The sequence below is a fragment of the Chondrus crispus genome, genomic scaffold (genome assembly GCF_000350225.1).
Source record: "Chondrus crispus Stackhouse genomic scaffold, scaffold_31, whole genome shotgun sequence".
Taxonomy (NCBI): Eukaryota; Rhodophyta; class Florideophyceae; order Gigartinales; family Gigartinaceae; genus Chondrus; species Chondrus crispus.
In genome coordinates this window covers 292,420-318,857 of record NW_005179222.1, presented here as the reverse complement: position 1 = coordinate 318,857, position 26,438 = coordinate 292,420, and the positions used below count along the sequence as shown (strand labels likewise).

At 55.4% G+C, this 26,438-nt stretch overlaps 4 protein-coding genes; 2 read left to right on the top strand and 2 right to left on the bottom strand.

The window, feature by feature from the left end:
* The first annotated feature begins 222 nt into the window (after nt 1-222).
* On the top strand, nt 223-1,422 carry CHC_T00005739001 (hypothetical protein). XM_005717626.1 is given in 2 exon segments: nt 223-534; nt 535-1,422. The coding sequence occupies 1 exon segment, from the start codon at nt 223-225 to the stop codon at nt 532-534; it is 312 nt and encodes a 103-aa protein (XP_005717683.1). The 3' UTR covers nt 535-1,422.
* Nucleotides 1,423-1,830: 408 nt separating this feature from the next.
* Nucleotides 1,831-1,983, bottom strand: CHC_T00005738001 (hypothetical protein). Its single transcript, XM_005717625.1, has one exon. It carries the CDS (start codon nt 1,981-1,983, stop codon nt 1,831-1,833), a length of 153 nt encoding a protein of 50 aa, XP_005717682.1.
* Nucleotides 1,984-2,292: 309 nt separating this feature from the next.
* CHC_T00005737001 (hypothetical protein) lies at nt 2,293-4,298 on the top strand. XM_005717624.1 is given in 2 exon segments: nt 2,293-4,107; nt 4,108-4,298. 1 exon segment carries the CDS (start codon nt 2,293-2,295, stop codon nt 4,105-4,107), a length of 1,815 nt encoding a protein of 604 aa, XP_005717681.1. The 3' UTR covers nt 4,108-4,298.
* Nucleotides 4,299-4,600: 302 nt separating this feature from the next.
* Nucleotides 4,601-7,027, bottom strand: CHC_T00005736001 (hypothetical protein). XM_005717623.1 is given in 3 exon segments: nt 4,601-6,236; nt 6,237-6,281; nt 6,419-7,027. The coding sequence occupies 2 exon segments, from the start codon at nt 7,025-7,027 to the stop codon at nt 6,237-6,239; spliced, it is 654 nt and encodes a 217-aa protein (XP_005717680.1). The 3' UTR covers nt 4,601-6,236.
* Nucleotides 7,028-26,438: the final 19,411 nt, after the last annotated feature.

Sequence of the window (26,438 nt, the reverse complement as noted above, 5' to 3'; positions counted from 1 at the left end):
TTGCATTTTCAAGAATGAAAGCGTAGAATACAACCTTGTGCTTCTCATGGAAAGTGAGAGTATCCCCTGTTAGTCAAAATGAAGAGGGGCACCTCACTTCTGCTACCCATCGGCAGTACCCGAGCACACTTCACTCATGTGAAGGTTTTTAATGGTCGCGGTCGTCTCCTGCCATGCGTGAGCTCGGGATAATGAGTTCTTCGGACTACCGCTGCCCATGCAATGAGGTCTGGGAAACTTTCGGCAAATTCATCGTCCCTGTACAAATCAGCAAACCTGATGTGCCTGTCCACATCGAAGAACAAGCTCTCCGCCATTACAATATCAGCATACGTGAGAGTGTCACCACACAAATATCTCAAATGCGTTGCTTTCGATAATTCGAGTGCCCTTCTCGTTTCCTCGAGCCCCTGCCTGGCACGAGCCCGAGTTGCAGCCGCACTTTCATGTGCGTACTTTTTGGCAAAAAGCCAGAGAGCAAATCTTACAAGCAGGCCCGAGAAGAACCAGCCTCGCAATGGGCGTGGCATGTAAGTCTCTTGGGCGATTTCTGGCTTGTCGGTCAGCTTCTTCACAAGAACGTTGCGCATGAAGGAAGATAGAGCGGTTGCATGCTCATTGAATCGAATAATAGAAGTATGTTGGTCCGGAGGAAACAGGGTTTGTCGTTTGCTTTCACGATGCCCATCCACGTATGACGAAATCGCCACAGAGTCGCGAATATAGGAGGCTGAAGATGCGTTTGTTTTGAATATTGGGGCAGTCAGCTTGGTACGGAAGGAAGACATGCCGAAACGGAAGAAAAAAGGGAAGTAGGAAAGGAGAGGGACGAATGGTACTTCGTCGACTGAACGACCAGACAAGTGGACAACTACCTTAACAGATGAAGAGAACGGAGAGCGTCGCATTGTCCAGAGAGTCCCTAGCGACTTGGCAGATTCTTGCGATGGGATTTGTTCCTTGTTCGAAACAGAAGAGGGCGAACTGGTTGATGTTGAGCTCTGTGATTTGGCCATCTTCATCTCTCCTTTGGCGGTTTGCCTGAATTTGAAAGAAAGGGGTGCTGTCGGAATGGTCGATAGGCACGGGGTCAAAATGGATTTCCTAGCAGAAATGGCTTTGCGATAGAAGAGACTTTCGAACGTAGCCTGCGATTGAAATGCATGTTACGGCCGAATGGTCGGTCTAGCGTCACCTCGTGTACTTTTTTAACTACTTCATGAGGGACAGGACTGGTGCAGGTGGCAGGCCTCACACGAGCTTGAATGGTGTGTACTAAGCCAGTACACACTGCTTGCTGGGCATCTCGTAAGAGTGGACGGATACATCAAACGTGTGCGGGTTTCTGTCCCAAATATCAAATTTCCAATTGTATTTTATATTTCCTGCAATGTAAATCCAATGAGGGGTACAGTTCTGTACAGTATTGGTGCGCCACAGCACTTCTCAAGCGAAATTGTGGATGCGGTGTGGGTGTGGATGGTCAAAAACAAGAATGGTTGCCTTTCTATCGTCATCGCTAATTCTTGAAGAAAGGATTAAAAAAAACTTTCTTCAGGAACACTAGGAACCCAATGCAGCAATCTCGAAGACCGGTCCGTGGAGTGAAGCTGGGACTTGATGTGCTGTACAAAGCTTAATGCTTTTCGAGTTGCGGAAAATGCACGTACTTGATGTAGAGAGATTTTGATCGTTTTCGAGATGATTTGAATACGAACAAGGCTTTCTCAAGAGCACTCACAATTGAGAAGCGACCATTCACGAGAGTTCCTGCGCGTTTATTTTGTTTTATTGTGTCTACAACGTCTATCTAAAGAGTTCTTTGCCTCTCTAGAACTGAACAGTCTGTACCACATGCCCCCTTAACGACAAAAATATATGAATTAAAAGACAGCAGCCCGCGACTCGTTTCATAAATCGAAGAAGCTCTTTTCTGGACCTACCGATTCTGTCGGCCTGACATCGCGCTGACAGTGTCGCCATCCGGAGCGAGTTGATGGCCCCATTAACACGTGTACATCAGGTCAACAAGTCTTCTCTCCCCCTGGTGAGATTTGGAGGGCCTTATCGAACCATTGGCATGCCCTGTGCAGTCATCTCTGGGACAACCCCTTCATTGCAGGCAGTCTATGCGCCAGTCGTAGACCAAGTCCTTTCTTTGTTCCTCTATGTGGAGTAGGGCTCCCTCACAATCATTCCCCTCGATGACACTACTTACTTTCACATCCTCAAACACCTGTGACAGACTGTAGTGACCCGCTCGTGTTTTCCAAGTCATTAAGCATTTTGGGCATGGTTCAAGACCCGTCAGGAGAAGCTGTACCCAACACGTCCCAGCACGACTATCAGACTAGAGATGTGAGCGACGATGAAATTCAGTTGCCTGAACAAATGTTGCCGTACGAATTGGCTCCTCTTCTCAATACACCATCTTATCCATACTCACCCTCGCTGTCTCCCAATCCTCAGCAAGGCCAGTCTCAAAGAACCGTTCATGCAGATCACTCTGTTGTCACATTTATCGACCAAGGGGATGAATCAGCATTCGAGCCCATCCGACCGGAACGCCGCGGTCGCTTCTCCTGGCTCCCTGTACTCCTTCTCCCCGGCCGCTTCGCCGTTGGTGTCTTGTCGTTCTTAGCAGGCACCGGTCTTTCAAAAAAGGCTGGATTCGCACGCAGTACCACCCTCTTGGGCGGGTGTGTCACTGTTGTCATAGGTCAACTTCTGGTTTCCGTCGGGTTGCGACATACTCGACGCCGGGGCGAAGAGGAGGGCAAGCGGGCCGCGAAAGCTCATACAGACCACATGGCCTGGTTAGATGCCATTCAAGCAGTGGGCAAGATTGTCGAGACTTTCTCGGATGGACTGCGTGGTCCACACTCGTCAAAACACATATTTCTGGACACTTCTCTCTTGAGAATCTTGCACGACTCATGTTCCGAGAGCCATTTGATAACCGCTACTAGAAAATCTCCAAGTCAGACTGATGTACTTGTTCTGGGACGTTACTATATGGACTACGCGTTGTCGACGTACGGCTTTATGCTTTTGAAACTGTTGGGAGTCATGGATCCTTCCTTTAATTTCATGACACATGGGACTCGCGGAGTGGACGTCGCACAATATATGTTAAGGCTACGACCGGATCAGATCCTTGTCTCCAAACTGGATGGCGAAGGAATTAGAGCACCCCGCCACTTTGTTGCTGTCGACGAAAGAGAAAAGTCCATTGTGGTCGCGATTCGAGGCACGAATTCGATTAGCGACATTATCACAGATTTGCTGTGTGACAACGAGCCTTTTGCAGGCGGATACGCGCATGGTGGCATGAAACGAGCTGCAGAGTCGTTATACACAGCCATATTACCCACGTTACGTTCTGCATTGGCGAAGTATCCATCGTACATCATTGCTGTCACTGGCCATAGTCTCGGCGCCGGCGTCGCCATCCTGTTGACTAAGGTGCTTCTAATGAACGGCTTCACAGATGTGAAGTGCTACGCGATTGCTCCATGTCCAGTGTTTGGACCGATGCATCGCGTGGATTCGGAATGGAGCGATGCCCTCGAATGTTTCGTTCACCACCATGATTTAGTGGCCAAACTTTGCCTTGCTTCGGCAAGAAATTTGGCTCTAGAAATGGAAAGAATCGATGAGCTGCAGTTGACCGTCCCTGAGAAGAAACAATTAGTAGAATCCCGAAGAGTTGAGAGACTAGAAAAACTGCTTCTCAGGCATCAACGACAATCTCGCGACCCCCGCGAGAAGCAAGTGGAGCAACTCTTTATCCCGACGCACCACGGAATTCATTGGTTGATACACGACCTAGACACGGAAAAGGCGGACGCAATATCTCCAGGGCGGGAGGAAGAATTCCTAGGGCAAGCATACATTCCAGATGCTCGGTACGCTAGCTATGTTGTACGTCCAAGATTATTCCGAAGAATTCTCATCACACCTGGGTGCGTGAGCTCGCACTTCCCGAGCAGCTACACTAAGGCATTCGCTGCACTGGACCTTCCACCTCGAGAGGTTCGCGCCCCACTGTCTCCGCGGACATTTGACGAGAGTATCTTGCTTCGATACGATAACGAATTGGGTTAGGCGTGCTACTTCGGAAGTCGTATCTGTGCCCGTACCACATTTTTCAACAGTATATTCGCGCACCACTAACTAGGGACATACATTTCAACAATGCTACATGACGAGAGCGGTATTGTTCCCAGCTTTAACGCTGTGAAGCAGGTTATTTACTAAATCCACATGCTACAGGCAGAGATTATCCAATATGGAAACACATGATTCCATCATCAACAACCTCTGATGGCTGATCGCCTTCGGCCTGGGATTTCTTTCTGTTTTCTTCCATACTGAGGGTGCGGCGTAGCATGAACATAGGATCTTGATCATTTCTTCCCCAAGGTGCCTTCTTATAGAAACCAGTAGCAAGATTGACGTCATCCTCACTTCCCAGGAAGACAGGAACGCGAGTATGGATTGAATCGGGGACGATATCAATAATATGCTCCGTCCCTGTGCTGGCCTGGCCATGCGCTTGCGTGACTAGATAGGCCATCGGCCCCGCCTCATACAACAACTTGAGTCTGCCGTTCGGGAAACCGCGCGTGTGTGGCGGGTACATGAAGATACCGCCCTTCAGAAAAGTGCGATGTATGTCGGCGACCATGGAGCCAACATACCTGCATGTTCTTGGACGTCCATCAATGGTACTCTCAGCCTTTAGACACTTGAGCATTTCCTGGGTCTCCCGGTCGTACTCAGATGTATAGCCTTCATTGATCGAGTAAATAGCACCCGAGAAAGGAATTGTGACATCCTTTGTGGTTAGAATAAACTCGTTCAAACTCGGATCCAGAGTAAACTGTTGAACGCCATGGCCCACAGAAAACATAAGAACGGTGCAAGAGCCATAGAGCGCATATCCAGCAGCGACCAAATTTCTAGCCGGTTGCATAACGTCGGCCAAGCCCGGAGTAGTACCGGTGAGCTGTCGAAAGATGCCAAAAATGGCGCCCATGTTCTGAGCCGGCGGATCCGACAAGCCCGTGAGCGGATCAAAGACGACAGCATATTTCCCTTGCATATCCTCCTGAATAATGACGGGGTCCGGGAGCTCCTCGCTGACGAGGACGCAGCTCTTCTGGCTGTAGAGCAGGGCGTTGATCCAAATCTCGTTGGCGCGAGTGTTGAGCTCCTTGGAGAGCGAGCGGGCATGATCTGCAGGGGCAGCGGGCGGGGCGGAGACGTTACCGTCGCCAGGAATGCCAGCCGAGCGTACAAGGGCTTCAACGCGCTTGACGGCCAGTGTGATGGACTGGAGAAGGGTGATGAGGTCTTGCACGCCATCTTTCGAGGCGGCTGCCGGGCCGGAGAGGGACGAGGGAGCCGAGTGACGAACCTCGCCTTCTAGAGCGTTGATACGCTCCTTCGCGACAGAGAGCAGATACTGGGTCAGGGTGGTGCCGGTCGTACCGCCGCCGTTCGACGGCTTGGTGTCTGGGGCAGGCATGGTGGGAGGAGGAGAGGGGGAGCGGCTGTGGGGGGACAGCGCAGGGGGCGTGTGGACCCGCTGGCTTGAGTAAAGGTTCTCAGTAGATGGGGAACTCGAAGGGAGCAATAGAGTGGGGTCGGGGGGAGGGGGTGGGGGGACGAGTAGTGAGGGGGACGGGACGGGCTGGAAGGTAGGCGAATTGCTATTTCATTGTGGATATAGAGATTGGTTGGCAAATGGTAAACAAGTAAAAGTCCTTGGATGTCAGATTTATCTCAGTGTGAAAGGAATTGGTCAGATGAGAGCCAATCTGAAGCAGATGCCATTGTGGCGAGAGAAGCACCAGCCACTCAACGTGCACTCTGCTTGTCACCTGCCACTGTAAAGTAGTGTAAGGAATTGAAGGACATGTAAGTGCGTAAGAGAACTTCAATGCCGTTGAAGCCCCGCGATCTTCCCGAGGTCTGTCTTCTTATATCCGAAGGATCAAAAGTGGCGCCTCACTCCAGCATCATGTATCAAAAGAGCGCCCAATACGCCAATGTACGTACTGCCACCGTACGCAGTACTAATAGACGCCTTGAGTTTCAAAAGTACCGGCATCCTTTTACCGTTCAAATTAGCAAATTAGTATATGCATTCTACCTCCTAACATCCTCCTCCAGTTCCAACTACACTATATACGACGTCAGCAGGCAGGCCACTCTATCCCTCCTTGTTATCACTGCCAAACCACCCACTCCGCAGGTAAGAAGCCCATCCGCCGCTTCTCGGCGAACCACTCGGCTCCCTCCCCAGCCCCTCCCGACTCCCCATTGGCGTCTTGCTCGTCACCCCACCCCGTCGAATCCGTAGCTGCGGATGCACTTTCATCAGCTCATGCGTAGCCACCGCCTCATCCACCATCTTCTCCACCATTTGTCGAACCACCTCTTCCAGCGTCTCCTCCGTCCGTCCCACCCTTGCCCCCTCCGGAGCAAACCCGCGTACTCCCCACATTTTTTCCTGTCGCTTGAGAATGTCCGCGTCTATTATCGTCAACTCCCCGTCCTCAGGCTCCCACCCGTCTCCTATTCCAAACGAGCTCTTCATCATTTGTGACACCATCAGCAGCATCGCATCCCGATTGCTCCAATATTCCGTGTGCGCTCGCAACGCGCTCCAGCTCGTCGACACGTCCTCCATCGTCGATGACGCTTGCAGCGCGTAATCCAGCCGCACCCTTATCCTATGCCTCCCCTTCCGCGGCGTCCCCCCATATGACCCTCCATCTCCGAGGCCTACTGTTCGCGCTTCGTAGACATCAACAACCTCACCATCACCTTCACTCCGTGACGCGCTACTCGGTGATGATTGCCCAGACTCGACCGCTTCCGCATATGATTTCCTCCGCGATGATGTCCCGTTCTCCAACCGAAGGGACCTTCTTTCAACTCCATCTCCTACCACCACATCTCCGTTCTCCTCCGCTCTCTCTCCATGCCCGGCTGCTTCTCCCTCTTCAGGTGTCATCGTCGCTACTACCCCCGATTTTCTCTTCTCACCCCCGGGCCACCACGTGCTCAGCCACTGCGCCGTACTCTCCCTCAACCCCATGTTAAACCAGCACGGTACCGTCACAGGACATACATCCACCATATCGAAATCAATTTGCGGTTCTAGTCGTGTTGCAATAGGGTCATGATACTTAAACACATTAAATATCCTGAAAGGAAGCGTAAGCATATTCGATCCCATACCAATCGTCGGATCTAGCCCGAGAAAGGTACCGAGGGGATTCCCAAAACAGAAGAGATTATCTGCATCGAAATTCAAACGCATACCCTCCGACGCAAGCAACACCTGATCATCTCGCACTTTGCGACACATCAAGTCGTAACACAGAGCTGCACCCAACGAATGGCCCATTATGCTAATCTTCCCATTGAAATCTGGCCTCCTTCTCCGGAAGCTATCGATTTGCGTGTTCAATTGAGACGCCACCTCCCGCAGGATATGCCGACGGTACCGGTCGTGAGTGTAGTAGACGTAATCAACAATCCGGTGTACCATAAACTGTCGCAGCGGGTTCGCATCTGCTGGCTCGGGCGCAATTGGTACCACAGCCTGCAGTTTTTTGTGTACGTCTAGATTCGTGAGCGCCTCCCTCCAATGAATCACGAGCACTTCTACGCGAAAGTCGATGTCAGGAAAGACCCTGGCCATGATATCTACGTAACTCTCCCGCATCGACTGCGAATTTGCAGACAGAATATCGGAGCTGACTCCAATGCCGTGGACAACGCAAAGCACATGATTAACCTCAAGATGCGTGTCCACGAAAGTGCTGTATTCTTCGTGTAAGACGCTGCTCCCCACATCCGGTGTGCTCCGCAGGTTCAAGGACGGGTTGATCGGTTGGGCAGGGGGTATCTTTTTACGAGCGCTGTCGATAAGCTGCACCCACCAGTGCAATTCGGCATCCGAGCCAGCACGAAGGACGTGGACCTTGCCGGCGGCATCGACGATTTCAAACTCTCTCCTTCTCTTGATTGAGTTGACAATGCTCAACTTATGACGGAAGAGTGAGATGACCCCGGCCAGTAGTCCGCGGCGCTGGCGTTGGGTGATCTCGAAGTACTGCAGCTGAGAACCGCTAAGCGAAAACCAATAGGTATACCAGCCGGAAATGTTGGAGCGGCGCTCGAGAAGGCCAGCTGCGTCAGCCTTGGAGAGGGAAAGAATAGATTTGTTTGTAAGAAGACATCTATCGACATCTGCGAAATGAGGAGCTTCGATTTGTTTTTCCATGGCCGGGCGAACGACACTACCCTCGGCCGTTGCTGGGCTTCTGTCGGTGCAGCGCGGGACTCAACGTGACAATGGCGTGCTGTGTGTCAACGAACATTGGTCGCAGAGTGGCCGAACTGATGGAGACGGTGAGCACTATAGGAGTAGGGAGCTGCAATTCGTGCACTGGCGGGCCTTCGGCGGATGCATTTAAGCTGAGGAGAAACGATGATGTGACGATGATAGCTGGGCAATTGACGACACTACGCCACACTGTGAGAAGAAAACGGCCGGTGCAGCCTGACACCAAGTGAAAGCACAAGAGGTCCACGTGTTATACTGTATGTATTATCACACGTGTGGAGCACAGCAGTACGTGTAGATGCACAGAATTCGCATGTTTTGGAGTATCTCTGCCCATCCGAGCAGAAGGAAAATTTACCAAATTTTTGATGATTTTCTCTCGCGTAAAGTCCTACTGCCTGGAAGCAGCTTCACCTATCCCTGTGCTCCGATTTGTAGACGCCTTCAACATGCCCCGTTCGGGGTTTTTTGGCATATGATGTAAAGGGGGGGTAACGCAACTCTCGGACAACGCCGCAACTATCCGGACTGCAAAAATATTTGAAAACATATGTGATGCGTGAGCCAAGACGCCTTCTCAACCATAGAGCACGCCACGAATCGTGTTCTAATCGCAAACCGTGTGGATAGATTTAAAAACAAATCTGCTCAATGAGCAGAACACGGCATGTTACATATAAGACACTATTATTTACTGTCTCCGCTGTGACAAGGCGGGCTTTTCAAAAGCACAACTCCCCGCTCGCGCCAAATTGCCATACACATTCGATAATATCGACACACACTATTCGAAGCATGCATCTTCGAGATGAATGTGTTTTATGCCGTTTTTCCAAGACCAAGAAATGGCATCCCCTCGTCCTCGCCATTCCAAACACAAACGACTAAAGAAAACCATGGAAATTGTTTGATCAGGGAGCACCATTCGCAAGGCGTCCGAGTGTCACTGCGTTCCCCGTTCTACACTGCACGACAACATTGCGAAACAAAATCCTCGCGTGCCATCTCCCCGCCGCCCCGGTCGCCATCCATCTTTGTCCTCAGTTGAAGAGGACATGGTTCTGACGCTGTTTCAATATGCCGAACGTGGCAATCCACTCCGTCGCAGGCACGTTAAGGAAGCAATTGAGATAATCGTCGCTCGAATGACACCAGGCCGCAGACTGTCATTGCAGTTTAAAAATGGGTCTTCTGGTTCCCATTATCTTCGGGACCTCACCCGCAGGCATCGAACGCAAATTCGATTTGCCAAACCTTTGCGACAGGAGGCGCTGCGCTTCAAATCAGTCAACGGCGACGCGCTCACCACCCATTTTGCAATTGTCGAAAAGATTATCCGAGAGCACGAGATAGACCCCTCAAGGATTTTGAACTGCGATGAAACGGGCGCTACACCAGGACGTGATGCAAATGAGAAACAGAATGTTCGTTTTTATATAACGAGAGCTGGTTCCCAGGACGCAAAAATTGGCCATTTTCTAAATACAAATAGAATCACGCTTCTACCGGCCGTCAGCGCCAATGGAGCCAGTATGCCACCTATGTTTTTTAAGGGAGTCCTTGTACCTTATAGGGTGACGAAAAAGGAAGGGGTTGAGGTCGTAGAAACGTATGCTGACGTTTTGCCAGAGAAATCATTGATCACCATGCCAGAAAGTGGGGGTGGGGTGGACACAAGCAATTTTCGCCTTTGGGCTTCGCACTTCATAAGTGCTGTTGCTCATCTGACCACTAACGACAGAAAGGTTTTATTGATACTGGACGGGTACCGATCCCACATGGCTGTGGATACACTTGAGTTGCTGGATGCGCACAATAGTATTGTATATGCCCTGCCAGCACACACATCGGGCAAAACTCAGCCGCTGTATGTAACTGTCTTCTCGGCTTTCAAGGCTGCTCTAAACGAAGCAATTAATTTGGCAGTATTGCGCAATGGAGATAACAATTGGGATTCTTTTACATTTTGCCGGATGCTGACTTTTGCGTACAGAAAGTCTTTTACTCCGCACAACATCAAAACCGGATTCCGCCGCCCAGGCCTCTTTCCAGTCGATTCCTCCCAACTCCTGTGGATTCCTAGACCCAGAAGTTTTGCGGCACCTGATGTCGTGATGACAGTTGATGAGCTCGAGAATTTATTTGAGGAAAAAAGACTTAAAATGTGTCATCAGGTTTTAGGAGAGGACACAGTAATGGCATCAAACGGATATTTGAACACAGAAAAGGGAGCGGTGCTGACATCTGCGAGGGCTTTGGAATTAGCACGGGAGAAGTAAAAAAGCGATAACAGGAGGAGGATCGAGAAGGAATTGCAATGTTCAGTCTTCGCCGAGCGCGCCGCTCGCCGCACTGCCATCGCTCAGGCCTCCGCAAACCTTTTCCAGGATGCTTCCTGGCAGCTGTGGTATAACTACCTTCGTCCCGACCACTCGGAACGAGGGGGGTTAGAGGTAAGGGAGCGCGCGCCGCTGGGTAACCCACGCGAGCGCAAACCGTACGGAAGGACTCGAAAAGAGGGAAGACTCACGTGGCCGGTGACGCGCAGCCGGTCGGTGGTGTTAGATCCGGACGGCCGGTCACGGGTTAGAAGCCTGAGACTTAGAGGTAAAACCGGACGGAGTTAGCAAAAAGCCGTAAAGGGAAGGGAGGCGAGTCTGCCCCCGTTTACTGGAACGGGGCAGGTGCCCCCGGTCTTAACCCCTAAGTGGGACGCCAGGACACCTGTCCCGCTACAGTAGCTGTTACTTACTGTATACCAGCTACTGTGCTAAATTGGCTAATTTGTGCCATTAACTACTAATTACTAATTACTTACCGTTCGGATCCTACACGTGTAACCAGCGGGTACTACTGTACTCCGCACCGGCCGTGTGCTGTAAATATAACTCCTTACAGTTCTTCTCGCGCTTACAGCCCATCGTACTGTATCCCGGGGCGGCAGCGGTGGCGCCGTTGCCTTCGCGCCGTTGTACTACAGACCCCCTTCCTTACTTCGCGACACGTCCCCGTCGCGGCGGGTTAAAATCCCTGCCAGCTGTGACGGTCTCCTATCCCGAACGGAGACCATGCGTCGGCCGCGGAGACGCGGCCGTACAGTAGTCACCTTCCTCGAGTCCTCAAACCCGCATGCACACCCGCAGCGTCGGTCATCTCCGGACCCGCGCGGAGGAGTTCAGCGCTCCAGCGGTTCGCGGTTCCATTCGCGGTACGCCACCGTTCGGATTGGGCGGCTTCAGCCTGCGCCGGGTCATCGAACAACCGGCGCAAAGAAGCGTTTTTTCAGGACCCCCCCGGAGGGCTGGCCATTTTTCCAAGAATTCCCCTTCGATTTCCTCCAAAACCCCACAGGTACGCCCCCGCCAGCCCCGCACCGGTACGTCTCAGACCTTTCCCGGTGCGTGCGGTACCTCTGTCGGCCAAAACAGAGAGCGAAAACCGCACGGTAGTCCCTCTCCCGAACGGTTTCTATTTGGAAACTAATAGAAACTGTAAAAACAGTCAGAAACGGCATAAACACGTTTCTGTTTCCAAATAGTCCCAGGTCGGCGACGACCTCAGGAGTCTGGAACCGTTCTCGGATATGGGCTACAATTTTTATTCGCCCTTCTAGAGGGTAAATCGTAGCCCTTCTTCCCGTACAGTGTTCTTTTGAAGAACCGGGCGGGAAATCTGGTTTACAAGTACAGCGGACGGACCCGCTGTACCTTCAACCGTCCGGGTAGGCTTGCTGTTGCGGTGGGGCGTCTTCCCCCGGCGCCGGGCATCATCAAACCGGCGCCAAAGGAGCGATTTTCCCCCACCCCCCCGGAGGGCTGGCCGTTTTTCCAAAAACGGCGCTCTTTCACCCGCAAGACAGCGGGGTGTGTGACCGCCAGCCTGTCCGTGCGGTCAGTGGGGAGCTCCCAGCGGCGGTACGCTCTGCCGTTCGTCCAAAACCGGTCGGTAAGTCCTGCCATTGTCACTTTCCACGGAGGCCCCGATTTGGAAACAAAAGGAAACTGTAAGAAACGGGCAGAAACAGCGGTTTACAGTTCCGGTTTACAAATCCGCTTGGGCCTTCCCAAAGTCGGATTTTCCGTCTTGGGACCTCCGGACGCGGGCGAACCCGGGGAATGCAATTCCTTTAAGGGGAGGGGGCTACGATTTTTTCCCACCCTTTGAGAGGGGAAAACGTAGCCCATCCGAGGGCTTAATTAAAAACCGGTGAACCGGTTCATTCCAACGGTGCAGCGAGTCCATCCGCACCGGGTCTATCCGGTCGGGTTCGCCGGTGGCGCACAGGAGTATGTGCGCGCCATGAGCGGTAGATTACCGTTTACGGGAGGCCTTCGGTCGGTTCCTATATGTAGTCCGCTGGGTTGTAGCCTACCAGCGGACATCGTAGGAGGGGTCGGTACCGGTCTCCTAGAATTTTCCTGTCGGTGTCGGCGGCCGGATCGCCCGGCGGCCCGCGATGGGTGACCTCGCGGTTGGTGCGGCGTAGTGCTGCGGAGGTGGTTTCCCGTCCCTACGCAGCACGAGGAGCTCATCCCCACCAGCGACTTGCGAGGAAATCGGCCTTTTCCTTAGTAATTTCTGCCTGCTTTTTCCTTGCGGCGGGTGACTTCTCGGCGGTTTGACGAGCTCCGATTGGGCGGTCCCCAAAATCCGTCGTATTTGGAACCGCCGCCAGTGCTCTGAGCGCCACACACACCCGGTTCCTGGCTCTGCTACCGGTTCGGTCGCGGTTTAGGTCTTGAGCCGCCGACGAGGGCTCGCCTTGACAGTATTTCCGCGTGTGGCATAAACGGGTGGTGGCCGCCTGGAGGAAACCCTCGGCGGAGTCGCCCCCATCCGCGCCGGGTATTCCGGTGCGGGGATTGGGGCGGCGCACGTGGGGTTCCGCGTGCGTCTGTGGCGACTTTGCCCCCTCCTGCGCCGGGTCTTCCGGCGCGGGGAGTGCGGTGACGCGCGCGGGGTTCCGCGTGCGTCTGTGGCGACCTCGCCCCCTCCTGCGCCGGGTCTTCCGGCGCGGGGTTTGTGGTGACGCGCGCGGGGTTCCGCGTGCGTCTGTGGCGACCTCGCCCCCTCCTGCGCCGGGTCTTCCGGCGCGGGGTTTGCGGTGACGCGCGCGGGGTTCCGCGTGCGTCTGTGGCGACCTCGCCCCCTCCTGCGCCGGGTCTTCCGGCGCGGGGTTGGCGGTGGCGCACGCGGGGTTCCGCGTGCGTCTGTGGCGACGTCGCCTCCTCCTGCGCCGGGTCTTCCGGCGCAGGGTTTGCGGTGGCGATTGGCCGCGGTGCGGGGGAGGTCCCCCGCGGTATCGTCTCGCCCCACGCTGGGTTGCCCAGTGCGGTGTTAGCGGTGGCGTGCTGCCGCCCGCGTGCGCCAGAAGCGGTCTATGAAGGCCTGGGGGAGTCCCTCCGGGGGTTCCCAGGTATCGTCCGCTGGGGCGTAGCCATACCAGCGGACCTTGTACTGGGTTCCTGTGTGGTTCTCCCGGTGACCGACCAGATGGTCGATCACATACTCCGCGGCGGGTTCGGGTTCTCCGCCCGCCGCGGGCTGGGTCGCGGCGGCCGCAGTGACGTCGTGGGGTCCCCGCGGCATCCAGTTTATCCGGTCGATGCTCACGCGGTTTGGAACCCCGTCTTGATCGACGACCACTGTGGTCTCCGTAGCGGATCGGACCCGAAACGGGCCTTCCGTTTTCGGTAAAAGCTTGACGGAGGGTCCCCCGTCATTGCTTGGCAGGTCTCCCCGTTCGGTACTCGTCAATGGCCGAGGTGGGCGGTCGACATAGACCAGGTCTCCCACCTCGATGACCGGACGGAAACGCACCTTCTTATCGAAGTCGGCCTTGTATCGCCTTTGCGCCACGGTTAGTTTCACCGGCGTGCGCTCAAGGGCGTCGCGGAGTTTACGCAGCGTCGCGCGCTTGTACTGTACCGGGGTCCTCGGATCTTCCGTGTTGGAGACGGCATCCTGCGGTACAGTACCAGGTAGGGCCAAACCGGACGGTGGTCGCGTCAGCACCAGGTCGAACGGGGTTGTCTCCGTCGACCGGTGGATCTGCGTGTTATACGCGAAGGTCAGGGGCTGGATGTATTCGTCCCAGTCCCTCTGATGCTCCGCGACATAATGTCGGAGGCGCTGCACCAGAGTACGGTTGAACCGTTCGGTTTGCCCATTTGTCTGGGGGTGATAGGCGGTAGTCAGGTAGTGCCTCACCCCCAGCAAGGCGCACACCGCGTCGAAGAACTTGGCGGCAAATTGTGGTCCGTTATCGGTTAGCACGTAACGAGGTGCGCCGTATACGTAGACCCAATTGTCCAGGAAGGCGTTTGCCACGACCGACGCGGTGGTTGTCCGTAACGGGATGCTGCGCGTCAGCTTCGTAAACTGGTCGGTCATGACGAGCACGTGGCGATTCCCGTGCGCCGTCTTCGGTAAAGGACCCAGCAGGTCCATGGCGACGAAATCCAGCGGTCCTGCCGCTGGGAAGAGCTTGAGATCCTTCTGGTGCCTCACCAGGGTTCCCCGGGTGGCAGCGCATGACGCGCAGTTCCGTACGGTACTGAAGGCGTCGTTGGCCATATGAGGCCAGTAATATTCCTGCCGGAGGGTATAGTACATCCTCGTACCGCCCCGGTGTCCGGCTAGGCGGGGATGATGGGCGAGGTACAATGTCTTCGCCCGGAGCCGCTTCGGTACAACCCGCTGCAGGGTCCCATCGAGGGGGGACTTGCGGACGACGAACCCGTATCGGTCAACGTCGTACCGCGAGTCCGGGTTCCCCACAGTCTCGGCGGCCGCCCTACAGAAGGGGTCCTCGGCCTGTTCCCGAAGGAACTCTTCCACCGGTACGAATGAGACGTCGCGTTCTTCGGGTATAACCGCGAACGCGTGCTCAGCTCTCCCCGGGTCGACGGGGGTCTCCCAGTGTACGGTACCTTGGCGGGGGTTATGCTCCTCCTCTCGCCATTGTACCGCGAAACACGGGACCTCGTCGTCAACCGGTTCGGAGGTTGCGCCGTCAACTCGGAGGCGTGATACACCATCCGCGAGTTGGTGCTTAATACCCGGCCGGTACTGTACGTCGTAGTCGTACTCGGCTAGGCGGAGACGCCAGCGCGCTAGCCGGCCGGAGCTATCCGCCAGGTTGAGAACCCAGCGGAGGGCCTCATGATCCGTACGGAGGTCGAACGTATTCTCATACAGGTATGGTCGAATCGTGAGAATACTCCATACGACGGCGAGGCATTCCTTCTCGGTAGTGGTGTAGTTCCTCTCTGCGTCCGTGAGAGCGCGGCTCCAATAACCGATCGGTAGGCGGTCGCCGTCCGGCTGCTCCGGTAGTAGGGCACAGCCGACCTGGTACGCGCAAGCGTCCGTGTCCAGGGTGTATTTCTTTCCGTAACGGGGTAGAGCGAGGATCGGTGGGGACACGAGGCGCTTCTTGAGTTCCACGAACGCCTCGTATTCCTCATCAGTAAGAACCTCAAACTCGAAGGGTTGATTTTTCCCCGTCTTCCGGTTTAGCGGAGCGGCTATTTTCGCGAAGCCCTTCACGAACCGACGGTACACGTTGCACATTCTTTAGAATGACCGCAATTCCGTTTGGTTCTGGGGAGGTCGAGCGCGCTCGATGGCGACCACGTTGCGGCGCTCGACCTCCAACCTGCCTGGTCGAATCACGTGTCCCAGGTAGGTGACCGAGGTGTCGAAGAAGGCGCACTTCGACAGCTTCAGCGACACGCCCGCGTCCCCCAGTAGGCGTAGAACCTCGCGGACGTGCACGACGTGTTCCGTTACGGTCTTGGAGTAGATGATAACATCATCCAGGTAGACCAGAGCGGTTTCCCATTTTACCCGCGACGGTATGATGTCGACGGCCCGCTGAAAGGTCGCGGGGGCGTTCTTTAAACCGAACGGCATGCGGAGGAAACGGTACAACCCGCAATGCGACGCGAACGTCGTCTTGTCGCGGTCCTCCTCGGCGATTTCTACTTGCCAATACCCGCTGTTGCAATCCAGCGTGGTAAAGACAGTAGCGTCGCCGAGGGAATCGATGCACTCGTCCATCCTCGGCAACGAATAGGAATCCCGAACGGTGACTGCGTTGAGCTTTCTGTATTCGACACAGAAACGCATGGTACCATCCTTTTTAGGGACGAATACCACGGGGCTTGCCCATTCGGCCGTGGCGGGTTCGATTACCCCTGCCCGGAGCATGCGGTCGATCTCCGTTTTCTCTTTTTCCCGTGCGGTTGGTCCGGCGCGGTAAGGCGCCTGGTAAATCGGGCGAGCACCGGGCTTGAGCTCAATCCGGTGCTTCGTGGCCCCGATTTTTCCCAGCCGGCCGGTCCACATGTCCTTGAATTCGGACAGTACCTCGAGGATCTCCAAGGGTACCTCCTCGTCCTCGGCACCGATGTGGACGTCCTCCTGCCAGGCGTTGGGGTCCTTCTCAGGGACGGCGGTGTCTTCGGGTTTATCCGTTCCAACCGCCCCGGGGTGCCCCTTGGGCGGCGTGGCTTGTTCAGCCCCGCCCTTGTCCGTACGGTTGTCAGCGGCTTCTTCCGCGCCCTCCTTTGCGGTTGAGAGGTTAGAATTAAATATCCCTCCCCCTTCCTTAGCTTCGGCCGCTTCCGCGGCCGAGTCGCCAAGGGTCAGGATGTGAGTGGGCGACGGAAGAGCCAGTCCGACTACGGTATGCTTCGGGATGTGAACCGAGCAGTGCCCAAAATTGCTGAGCATTACCGAGAACGGTTTTTCGGGGGCAACATCCATGACCCCCTGTGCCATGAGGGTCAAATTCCTGTGCGCGGTTTTTGGGGAGTTCTGTAAAAAACACAGCCCCCCCACCGGCGTGGCGACCCTCACCATGGGCTGCGTCATCGGGGGAATTGTCACCCCTCTGACGAGACGGATCTTCCGTGACGGTGTGTTGGCGGGGAACGCCACCTGCTTCCGTTCGGGCTTATCCGACGGCGGTAGTTGTTGTGCGGTGCTCCTCGAGGCCATCTTGCGGTCGTGCCTCGAGGGGGTTGTTCCGACTAACGCCACGGGTGGCGCGTCGTGGAACACGACCTTCCGTTGCGGTGGGAGGATCGCCTTGACGTGGCGATCCAGGAAGGTCGTACCGAGGATACAGTCCACGGCGAGGCTCGTGACTACCAGGAACGGGACGCGTGCCACAAACTCACCGATTCGGACGAGCAGGGGGATTTCCTCTAGTGCCTTCATCGCGCGGTTTGACGCGTCGATGAGCGCTGGGCTCCGAACCGGTTTTATCGATGGTCGCCACGACTCGGCGACACACCGTAAATGGATGAGGTTCGGGCCGGCTCCTGAGTCAAGCACTGGCGTGATGGCGACCATCAACGCCTGCTTCTGACCAACCGTCGCGGAGATCTTGTAATTCTGCTTCTTGAAGAAGCAGAAGGCCTGGACTTCCGTTCGGTTACCTGGCTGCGCTTCCACTGGCGCAGCCGGATCGGGGGTGCCTAAGCTTCTGAGGCTGGGCACGGGGAGAGACGTCGTCGCCTCTACGCGTCCTCCCCGGCTTCCCCCGTCAGCAGCAAGTCCTCGCGGGTTTCATCCGCGGCTCGCGCCACGGGTCCTCGGTGTGGTCGAGGTGCGGTTCCTCGACCACGTTGACGCCCGCGGGGGCCGTTTGACGCTGGTTTCGCCAAGCGGACGGCCCCTGGCGGTTGAACGGGGATCCCGGGCGGAGGCCTTGCCGGATGCGTAGCTTCTGGTAGTTGGCCTCTCGTGCCTCCAGAAGCTTGGCCCGCAGGCCCGCATCGGCAACGACGGGGCACCCCTCTTGTCGGTGCGTGGTGTCCAGGCAGAACCGGCACGGTGGCGGTCCGGGAAATCTCCCGCCGGAGAACCGGACGCGTGGGTCCTGCCCTTGCCTCCCGTATGGTCCTGTCCGCACGTCGCCAGGGTTGGCGGGCGGAACCGGGGCGCCCGCCGTCGAAGCTGCCGGCGACGGATAGTAACTCGTCGGTGGCGAGCTCATCGAGGTTGTCGTGGCGGTTTGGTCCGTCACGGCCAGGATTGCTTCTTCAACAAATCCCCCAGCCGTCGGGATGTCGGATGCCGACTCAACCGACAGCACGGGCCTCGTCCTTGCGGTGCGGTCAGATCTTCTAGCCGATATGGGCGGTTCTCGGTGCGCCATGGCGGACATCCCCTGTCGACGGGAAGCCCGATTGGTTTCTCCGATCGCTTGCGCGTATCGAGCCACGGATTGGTAATCCACATCCGGGTGCGTAGCGAGGTAATTGCGGACCTGCGCGCACGTGGCGGGAAGTAACCCCTCGACGAATAGGGACTTCAACCGTCGGTCGGAGAATACCGTACCGCATCGGAGGGCCTTGTCCCAGAGGTGGTTACTGTAGACCTCCTCCGTCATGTTCGAACTTTGACGGAAGGAGGTCACGTCACCAACCGCTTCGGAAATTACCTCATCGGTCGCAGAGGTACGCAACAAAAAGTTGACGACCTGCGGGTACGTCCTGAGCAGTTCGCGCCGCTCCACGTCAACCGCCATGGTATTTCCATTGAGACGGGACTGGAGTAGGGCGTGAGCCTGACCGGTGAGGTAGAACTGGAAGCACCACACGGCGGCTCCCTCGGTGATCCCGTTGTGGTCGCACGCCATCTTGAGGCGTGCGAGGAATCCCAATACCGCAATCGGATCTTGACCGCTGAACGTGTGGGACCTCATCTGCACATCCAGTTTTTTCGGTAACGGTTAATGTGCCGCGCTACTGTGGAGTCGTAGCGCAAGCTACGCCGTTCCAGGCGGTAGGTCTTGTAGTTGACGGCCTTGGTAAACAGGTCATTGAGGGGCCTGATTACCGTGGGCCGTCGCTCGTCGCTCGTCGGGGCAGCCCGGCGGCGTCTGCTCGAGCGACGAAGCCCCTCATCCGACTCGGTGTGGTAGTCTTCCGAGTCGGACGGGTCGTGCCGGTGCTGGTCTCGGCTTATATCGCGGCGTGCCCTGTGGCCCCGCCTGCGAGAGTCTTCCGAACCGGATGGGTCATCATCGGAGGGGTATCCTCCCCCTCCGGCATCGCGGTATCGCCCGTGGCGTGCGTCGCGGTTATCGCGGTATCGCCAGCGGCGTTCCTCGCGGTCTTCATCCGTCCTGTGACGGGGGTCTTCTGCCTCGGAATACCGGGTGTATTCCGCTTCGGTCCTGTGCGTGCCGGGTGCACGTCTTCTGCTCAACCGGTACGGGTCCTGATTCTCTGTCTCGGGGAGCCCCAGGCGGTTGTCTGTCCCGCGGGGGCCGCCCGTACCGGCGAGTATGGGGAGGACATTTTCTGTAGTCCTCCTTGTAGCACCGTGAACGGTTGGGAGATAGATGGCTCTGCCCTTCGGGTGAGGGTCCATCCTATCAAGCCCGGGTACGGCGCCGATCGGATCAGCGATATTAAGGCTTGAGTCCGGAACGGTTTCACGGCGCGGCGCCGGCGGCGGTACCGCGCCTCCCGTTTCGGTAAATGTCGTGGCCAGACGGATGGCCACGGCGAAGCTAATAGCTCCCTTTAGAGCCAATGCGGTCGGAGATTCGTCCCCCTCCGCGGCGAGCGCTGCCACTACCTCGTCGTGTACGAGGGGGACGATCTTCTCGTCCAGCAGGGCGCGGAGCGCGGTGTCCGCATGCTCCGCCACCAGTCTTGGTGCCGTTCGGTCGAGGCAAACCTGGACGACCTGAGGTAGTTCCTCAGCGAGGAAATCCTCCATCCAGGTTTGTAGTCGCGGGAGTAACGCGTCGTACAGTACTTGTACGCAGTTCCCCCCACCAGCCGGTAGTCCGGCGGTGGTGTCCGACACGGAAGGGGTCTTCTGGCCCCTTGTAGACGGCGGGCGTAGCAGAGCTTCCGGATTGTCGATCCGGGGGCGCTGTGCGCCTCTGCCACTGCGGGTACTTGCTCGCCCGGAGGCTGTATCTTCTCCGGCGGAATCCGCACGGTTCATCGTCGATGATCACTGGCGATCGCCGCGGTGATTTTCGACCTCTTTCAATCCGATCGGTAGTTGCTCGCGCTGGCGATCCAGTGCGGGTTCAACCTCTGCAGTTATGCCTTCCACAAGAGTACCAAAATGTGGTATAACTACCGTCGTCCCGACCACTCGGAACGAGGGGATTTAGAGGTAAGGGAGCGCGCGCCGCTGGGTAACCCACGCGAGCGCAAACCGTACAGAAGGACTCGAAAAGAGGGAAGGCTCACGTGGCCAGTGACGCGCAGCTGATCGGTGGTGTTAGACCCGGACGGCCGGTCACGGGTTAGAAGCCTGAGACTTAGAGGTAAAACCGGACGGAGTTAGCAAAAAGCCGTAAAGGGAAGGGAGGCGAGTCTGCCCCCGTTTACTGGAACGGGGCAGGTGCCCCCGGTCTTAACCCCTAAGTGGGACGCCAGGACACCTGTCCCGCTACAGTAGCTGTTACTTACTGTATACCAGCTACTGTGCTAAATTGGCTAATTTGTGCCATTAACTACTAATTACTAATTACTTACCGTTCGGATCCTACACGTGTAACCAGCGGGGTACTACTGTACTCGGCACCGGCAGTGTGCTGTAAATATAACTCCTTGCAGTTCTTCTCGCGCTTACAGCCCATCGTACTGTATCCCGGGGCGGCAGCGGTGGCGCCGTTGCCTTCGCGCCGTTGTACTACACGTCTCGCCTATCGCTTGCGCGTAGCGTGCCACCGCTTGGTAGTCCACGCCCGGATGCGTCGCAAGATAATTCCGCACCTGCGCGCACGTCGCTGGCAGAAGTCCCTCAACGAAAAGGGACTTCAAGGGCCTGTCCAAAAATACGGTTCCGCAGCGCAACGCCTTGTCCCACAACTGGTTACTGTACACCTCCTCCGTCATATTAGAGCTCTGACGGAAGGAGGTGACATCACCGACTGCTTCGGAAATAACTTCGTCCGTCGCGTACGTGCGTAATAAAAAGCTAACAACTTCCGCGTAGGTTTCGAGCATATCGCACTGCTCCGCATCGACCGCCATGGTGTTCCCGTGTAGCCTGTACTGGAGCAAGGCGTGAGCCTGCCCAGTCAAATAGAACTGGAAACACCATACGGCCGCGCCTTCGCTGACCCCATTGTGGTCGCAGGCTATCTTGAAGCGCGCGAGAAACCCTAGCACCGCGATTGGATCTTGACCATCGAACGTGTGGGTTTTCAGCTGGACGTCCAACTTCTTCCGATAACGGTTAACTCGCCGCGTGGTACTCGCGTCGTAGCGCGCGCTGCGATTTTCCAGCCTATACGTGCGGTAGTCCACGGCCTTGGTGAACAGGTCGTTCAGCGACCTGATCGCCGGCAACCGTTTCGGATCCCGCCTCGAGGCAGACCGGCGGTCTCTGCCCCTGCGATGGCGGTCTCCTTCTCCGCCGGGGCTACTGTAGCCCTCCGGATCGGAGTCTCCTCGCCGGAACCGACGTCAGTCGCGCGCATTGCGGCCTCTGCGGTCGCCTCTGCGCGATCCGTCCGACTCGGTGTCCTCGTCATTGGAGGGGTATCCACCTCCTCCGGCATCGCCGTATCGCGTATAGCGTCCTTCGCGGTTATCACCTGAGGGGTAACCGACCCCTCCGGCATCGCGGTGTCGCGCGTAGCGTCCGTCGCGGTTCGTGCGCGTCGCCCTGTGGCGACGTCTTGTGTCTTCTTCTTCGGAGGGGATTTCTGTACCCTACGAGGTGTAGCCTTGAGCGCCGAGTGCGCTTCTTCTGCTCGACCGATACGGCTGTCGCTTTTCTGTCGCGAAGCGCCCCAGGCGGTTTTCTGTCCCGCGGGGGCCAGCCGTATCGGCGAGAACGGGAGGGCCATTTTCTGTGGGCCCTCCTGTAGCACCATAAATTGGTGGGAGATAAAGGGTCTTACCCTCCGGGTGAGGGGCCATTGTACCGATCCCGGCTGCGGCGCCGATCGGTTCAGCGTGCGTTAGTGTAGAATCCGGAGCGGTTGAGTCGCGCTGCTCGCGTGCGTCGACTCCTGCTCCGGCGAAGGTCGTGGCCAGACGATTGGCCACGGTGGAGCTGATCGCTCCCTTTAGAGCCGTACCGGACGGGGATTCTTCATCCACAGTGGTGAGCGCAGTCACCACCTCGCATTGGACTTGAGCGGGTAGAAGTTCGTCCAAAAGCGGTGGTATCGCGCTGCGTACGTGCGCGTTCACGAGCGCGGGCACCGTTCGGTCGAGGTATACGCGCGCTACCTGGGGGAGTTCCGTAGCGAGGAACTCCTCGACCCAGGCCTGGATGCGCGGCTAAATCGCGTCGACTATTCATTGGACGCGATTCTCAGTGCCTGCCGACCCGGCCGGCGTAACATCCGATGCGGACGCTCGCGTGCGGCCCGGTCGCGGTGGCGGTCGCAGCAGGGCTTCCGGGTTTTCCACCCGGGGGCGCGGTGCACCACTGTCACTGCGGGTGCTCAGACGCCCGGAGGCGGAGTCTCCCCCTTGATCCGGTCGGTTCATCGTCGAATACGCTTCGCGATCGACGCGGTGATTTCTCAACCTTTTCCGTCCGTACGGTTCTGCACGCAATCGAGCGACTACGCGTGCGGCTCAACCTCTAGAGTTATCCCCTCCACAAGAGTACCAAAATGTGGGATAACTCCTCTCTGCCCCGGGTTGGGTGAGAGGCGGAGGCTATAGCGAGAGAGCACGCGGCGTGGACGCGACGCGCTAATTGAACCGATCGGACGAGCTCGCGAAAAGGGAGTGGCTCACTGGCCGGTTACGCGCAGTCGCCCCGTGGTGCATGAACGGGAGCGACCGGTAACGGGATAGAAGCCAGCGCGCGCGACAGACAACCAAAAACGGACGTACGTAGGTGCGAAAGGGACGGGGGCGAGCTTGCCCCAGTTTACCGGTAGGGACGGGTGTCAGGTCTTAACCCCTCAGAGGGACGCCTCGGACACCTGTCCCAGTACAGTAGTACAGTACCTGTCGCCTAGTGCGTGCCGGGTACTGTACACAATTAAAAAGCTAGCGCCATAATTACTACTACCGCACGGACGCTGCTACTACACGTGTGCACTACTGTACACGCGTGTTGCTTACAGACTACCGCACGGACCGCACGTGTGCTAACGCGCACACGTAACACGCGTAGACTACCGCACGGACGACACGTGTGCTATGGTACACGTGCGCCACGCCACGGCCGGTTAGTCAACGCGCGCGCTCCGTACACGTGGGCACACCCGCCCACGTGTGCACCGTGCACGGCTGCACGGTTAATAACCTCCCCGTGAGCGCGACGGTCGTTATACTACAATCATCACATGTTTTGCTCCTCAAAGACTATGGACTCACCGTTCCGAAGGAGACAAGGTGGAATACCTTTACAAGGCTGTCGTTGGTGCTCCGTGGGCCAAGTCAGCCCTTGCGAACTTGCAGTCCACATCTAATCCTTGGGATTTTCAACATCTGTATACGGCTCTCGACGCCGCCTGGCTTCAAGACCAGGAAGAGCAAGAAGGTAGAAAGAAAGATATGAACATCGGTCAACTTTCCCTACATAAAGAGATAAAATTTTCATCCAAATATACTCCTGATCTTTACTACGAAGGTCAGAAATATTACGGATGACCGAAGAAACCAGAATCACGCTCATCTGCCCCATTCAGGCCCCCTCAAGGCAGCACAAAAGCCGGTCAAAATGGGTTAGACCGTTATGGCAACCCCAGGCTATGAAACGATTGTCAGGATCCCAATCATGTCATCAGGGACTGCCCCAAACCTCGCCACGTGATGCGAAATATCTCATCGCAAGTCAGGAGATATCGGAAGAGAAGCCATCAAATCCTCTTCGAACTCTGTCAACAAGTGAAGGATGCGTTGTTCTCTACAGACGAAGAAGACCCTTCTGCTACCCTTACAGGGGACAACTTCAAGCAGGAGGACTCCACCTCATCTGAGGATGAGACGCATGAACATCCCGATAAAGGAGGACAGTTATTCCACGTTACTGGTTCTGCAGAACCAGTACCGTGGAATAACTGTCACAAGGACTGAAGCAATGCCCCGATTCTCATGAGAATCGGGGCATTGCTTCAGTCCTTGATCCAGAGGATTTTTGAGGAGAGCCAGTCTAGTTTACCGTCGTAGTTTGAAGTCGAAAGAAAATAAACCTTGCTACGAGACTGTCCTCAAGAAAAAACGGTTCCGGTACAAAATCTCGCGTAGGTCAAGGACAGCCCATGACATACGAAGAAACCGGCGTCTCAGAAAATCCTCCAGCGATGCAATGACCAATTCTGTGTTAAACTCTCGTCGAGGTCTTTCACAGATGAGAATCAATTTGGATGAACGCAGGAAAGACTGGCAGGGAGCTTGCATCGACACTGGAGCACAACCCACTGTTATTGGACAACTGCAAGCCAAAGCATACTGCAGATTTGTTGGATGTAAGTTCAACCTAAAAGCGAACTTCAACCAGTACAGATTCGGTGTTGATGTGCAGATGTCAATCGGATCAATCTCAATTCGATTACCGTTTCTCAAGAACGGATTTGTGCCAATTGAGGTTGACGTAGTTAGAGCGAATGTACCTTTTCTTTTGGGATTGGATTTGCTCTATAAACTTCAACTATACCTGGATACGACAAGAAATGTACTAATCAGGTATCTAGGAAACATTTCTGTCCCAGTCGTAAGGAAGTTTGGACATGTCTACCTGGAATGGAAACGGGAAGATGCAGTACTATTCTCAAGAAGTGAACTGGTCAAACTTCATAGAGGTTTTCGACACCCAACGGATACGAAACTTCTGAATCTCATCAGAAAAGCTCGGCCGGACGAGACCACCGAGGCCACCACAAAAGTCTTGAAAGAGATCTCTAAGTCATGCAATACCTGTCAAAGGCTTGGATCACAACCAACTAGCTTCAAGACCACGTTACCCACACTGCAATAAGTTAAGTTTGGTGAAGAAGTATCAATATATCTGATGTTCATCGAGGGCAAAGCAATCCTGCATATTGTCGACACTGCAACTCGTTTCAGCTCGGCCATATTTTTAGAATCTCAGGGTCAGAATTACGGACAATCAGTCAACGGAATATGGCTTGCTTTCCTTGAAGCGTGGTGCACTCTCTATACAGGATTCCGTAACCGCGTCAGAAGTGATGCGGGATCCGTTTTCACTTCGCCTAGGTGCAGGGAAATGGCCGAAACCGTTGGGATAGAACTTCGAATTTCAGGAGTCGAAGCTCACAACTCATTAGGCATTGGAGAAAGACTACACGCACCCCTCCGACGAATTTATCGAACGATAATATTCGACTTTCCTCAAATTGACGGCAACATTGCATTGAAACTGTCAATCAAAGCCATTAACGATACCAACGGAGATAACGGACTGGTTCCCTCACTAGTTGTATTCGGGATGATACCAAGATTCCCAATCATTAGCTCAGATATACCCGCTCAGAAAGAAAGGATGCTTGTGCTTTCAAAGGCACAAATGGAAATGAATGCTGTAGTGGCAGAGAGGCGCATTCTTGCTGCCCTTACCAGAAAGATTCCCAACCGCAACCGATTTCTTATTTGAATTAGGCCAAGAAGTACTTGTGTATCAAGAAAGAAGTAAAGAATGAATTGGACCTGCTACCATCACAGGTATAAGGGACAAGATAGTTGATGTTAAGAGCAACGACGGGCAATGGCATAAGACCATGAACATGCAACAAGTTAAGCCTTATGTTCGAGAAAACTCTGGACCAACAGACATCCTCTCACGGGACGAGTTCTTTACTACAATGTTGAAGCCGTTTAAATCAGTAAACAGACCAAAGCCCTCTAATTTTGATGTAGAAATCATTGAAGTGATCAAACCTGGTGACCCTAGATCGATCGATGAAAGATTCGGAGCCGCAAAGAAGAAGGAGCTGCAAGGTTTCATTGAGAAAGGAACTTGGAAGCTTGTCTGCAAGTCAGAAGTGCCTAAGAACGCAAATATTCTCGGCAGTAGATTTGTACTAGCAATAAAAGATGGAGGCACTAAAGACGAAGTATGGAAAGCCCGTTTTGTAGTTCAAGGATAC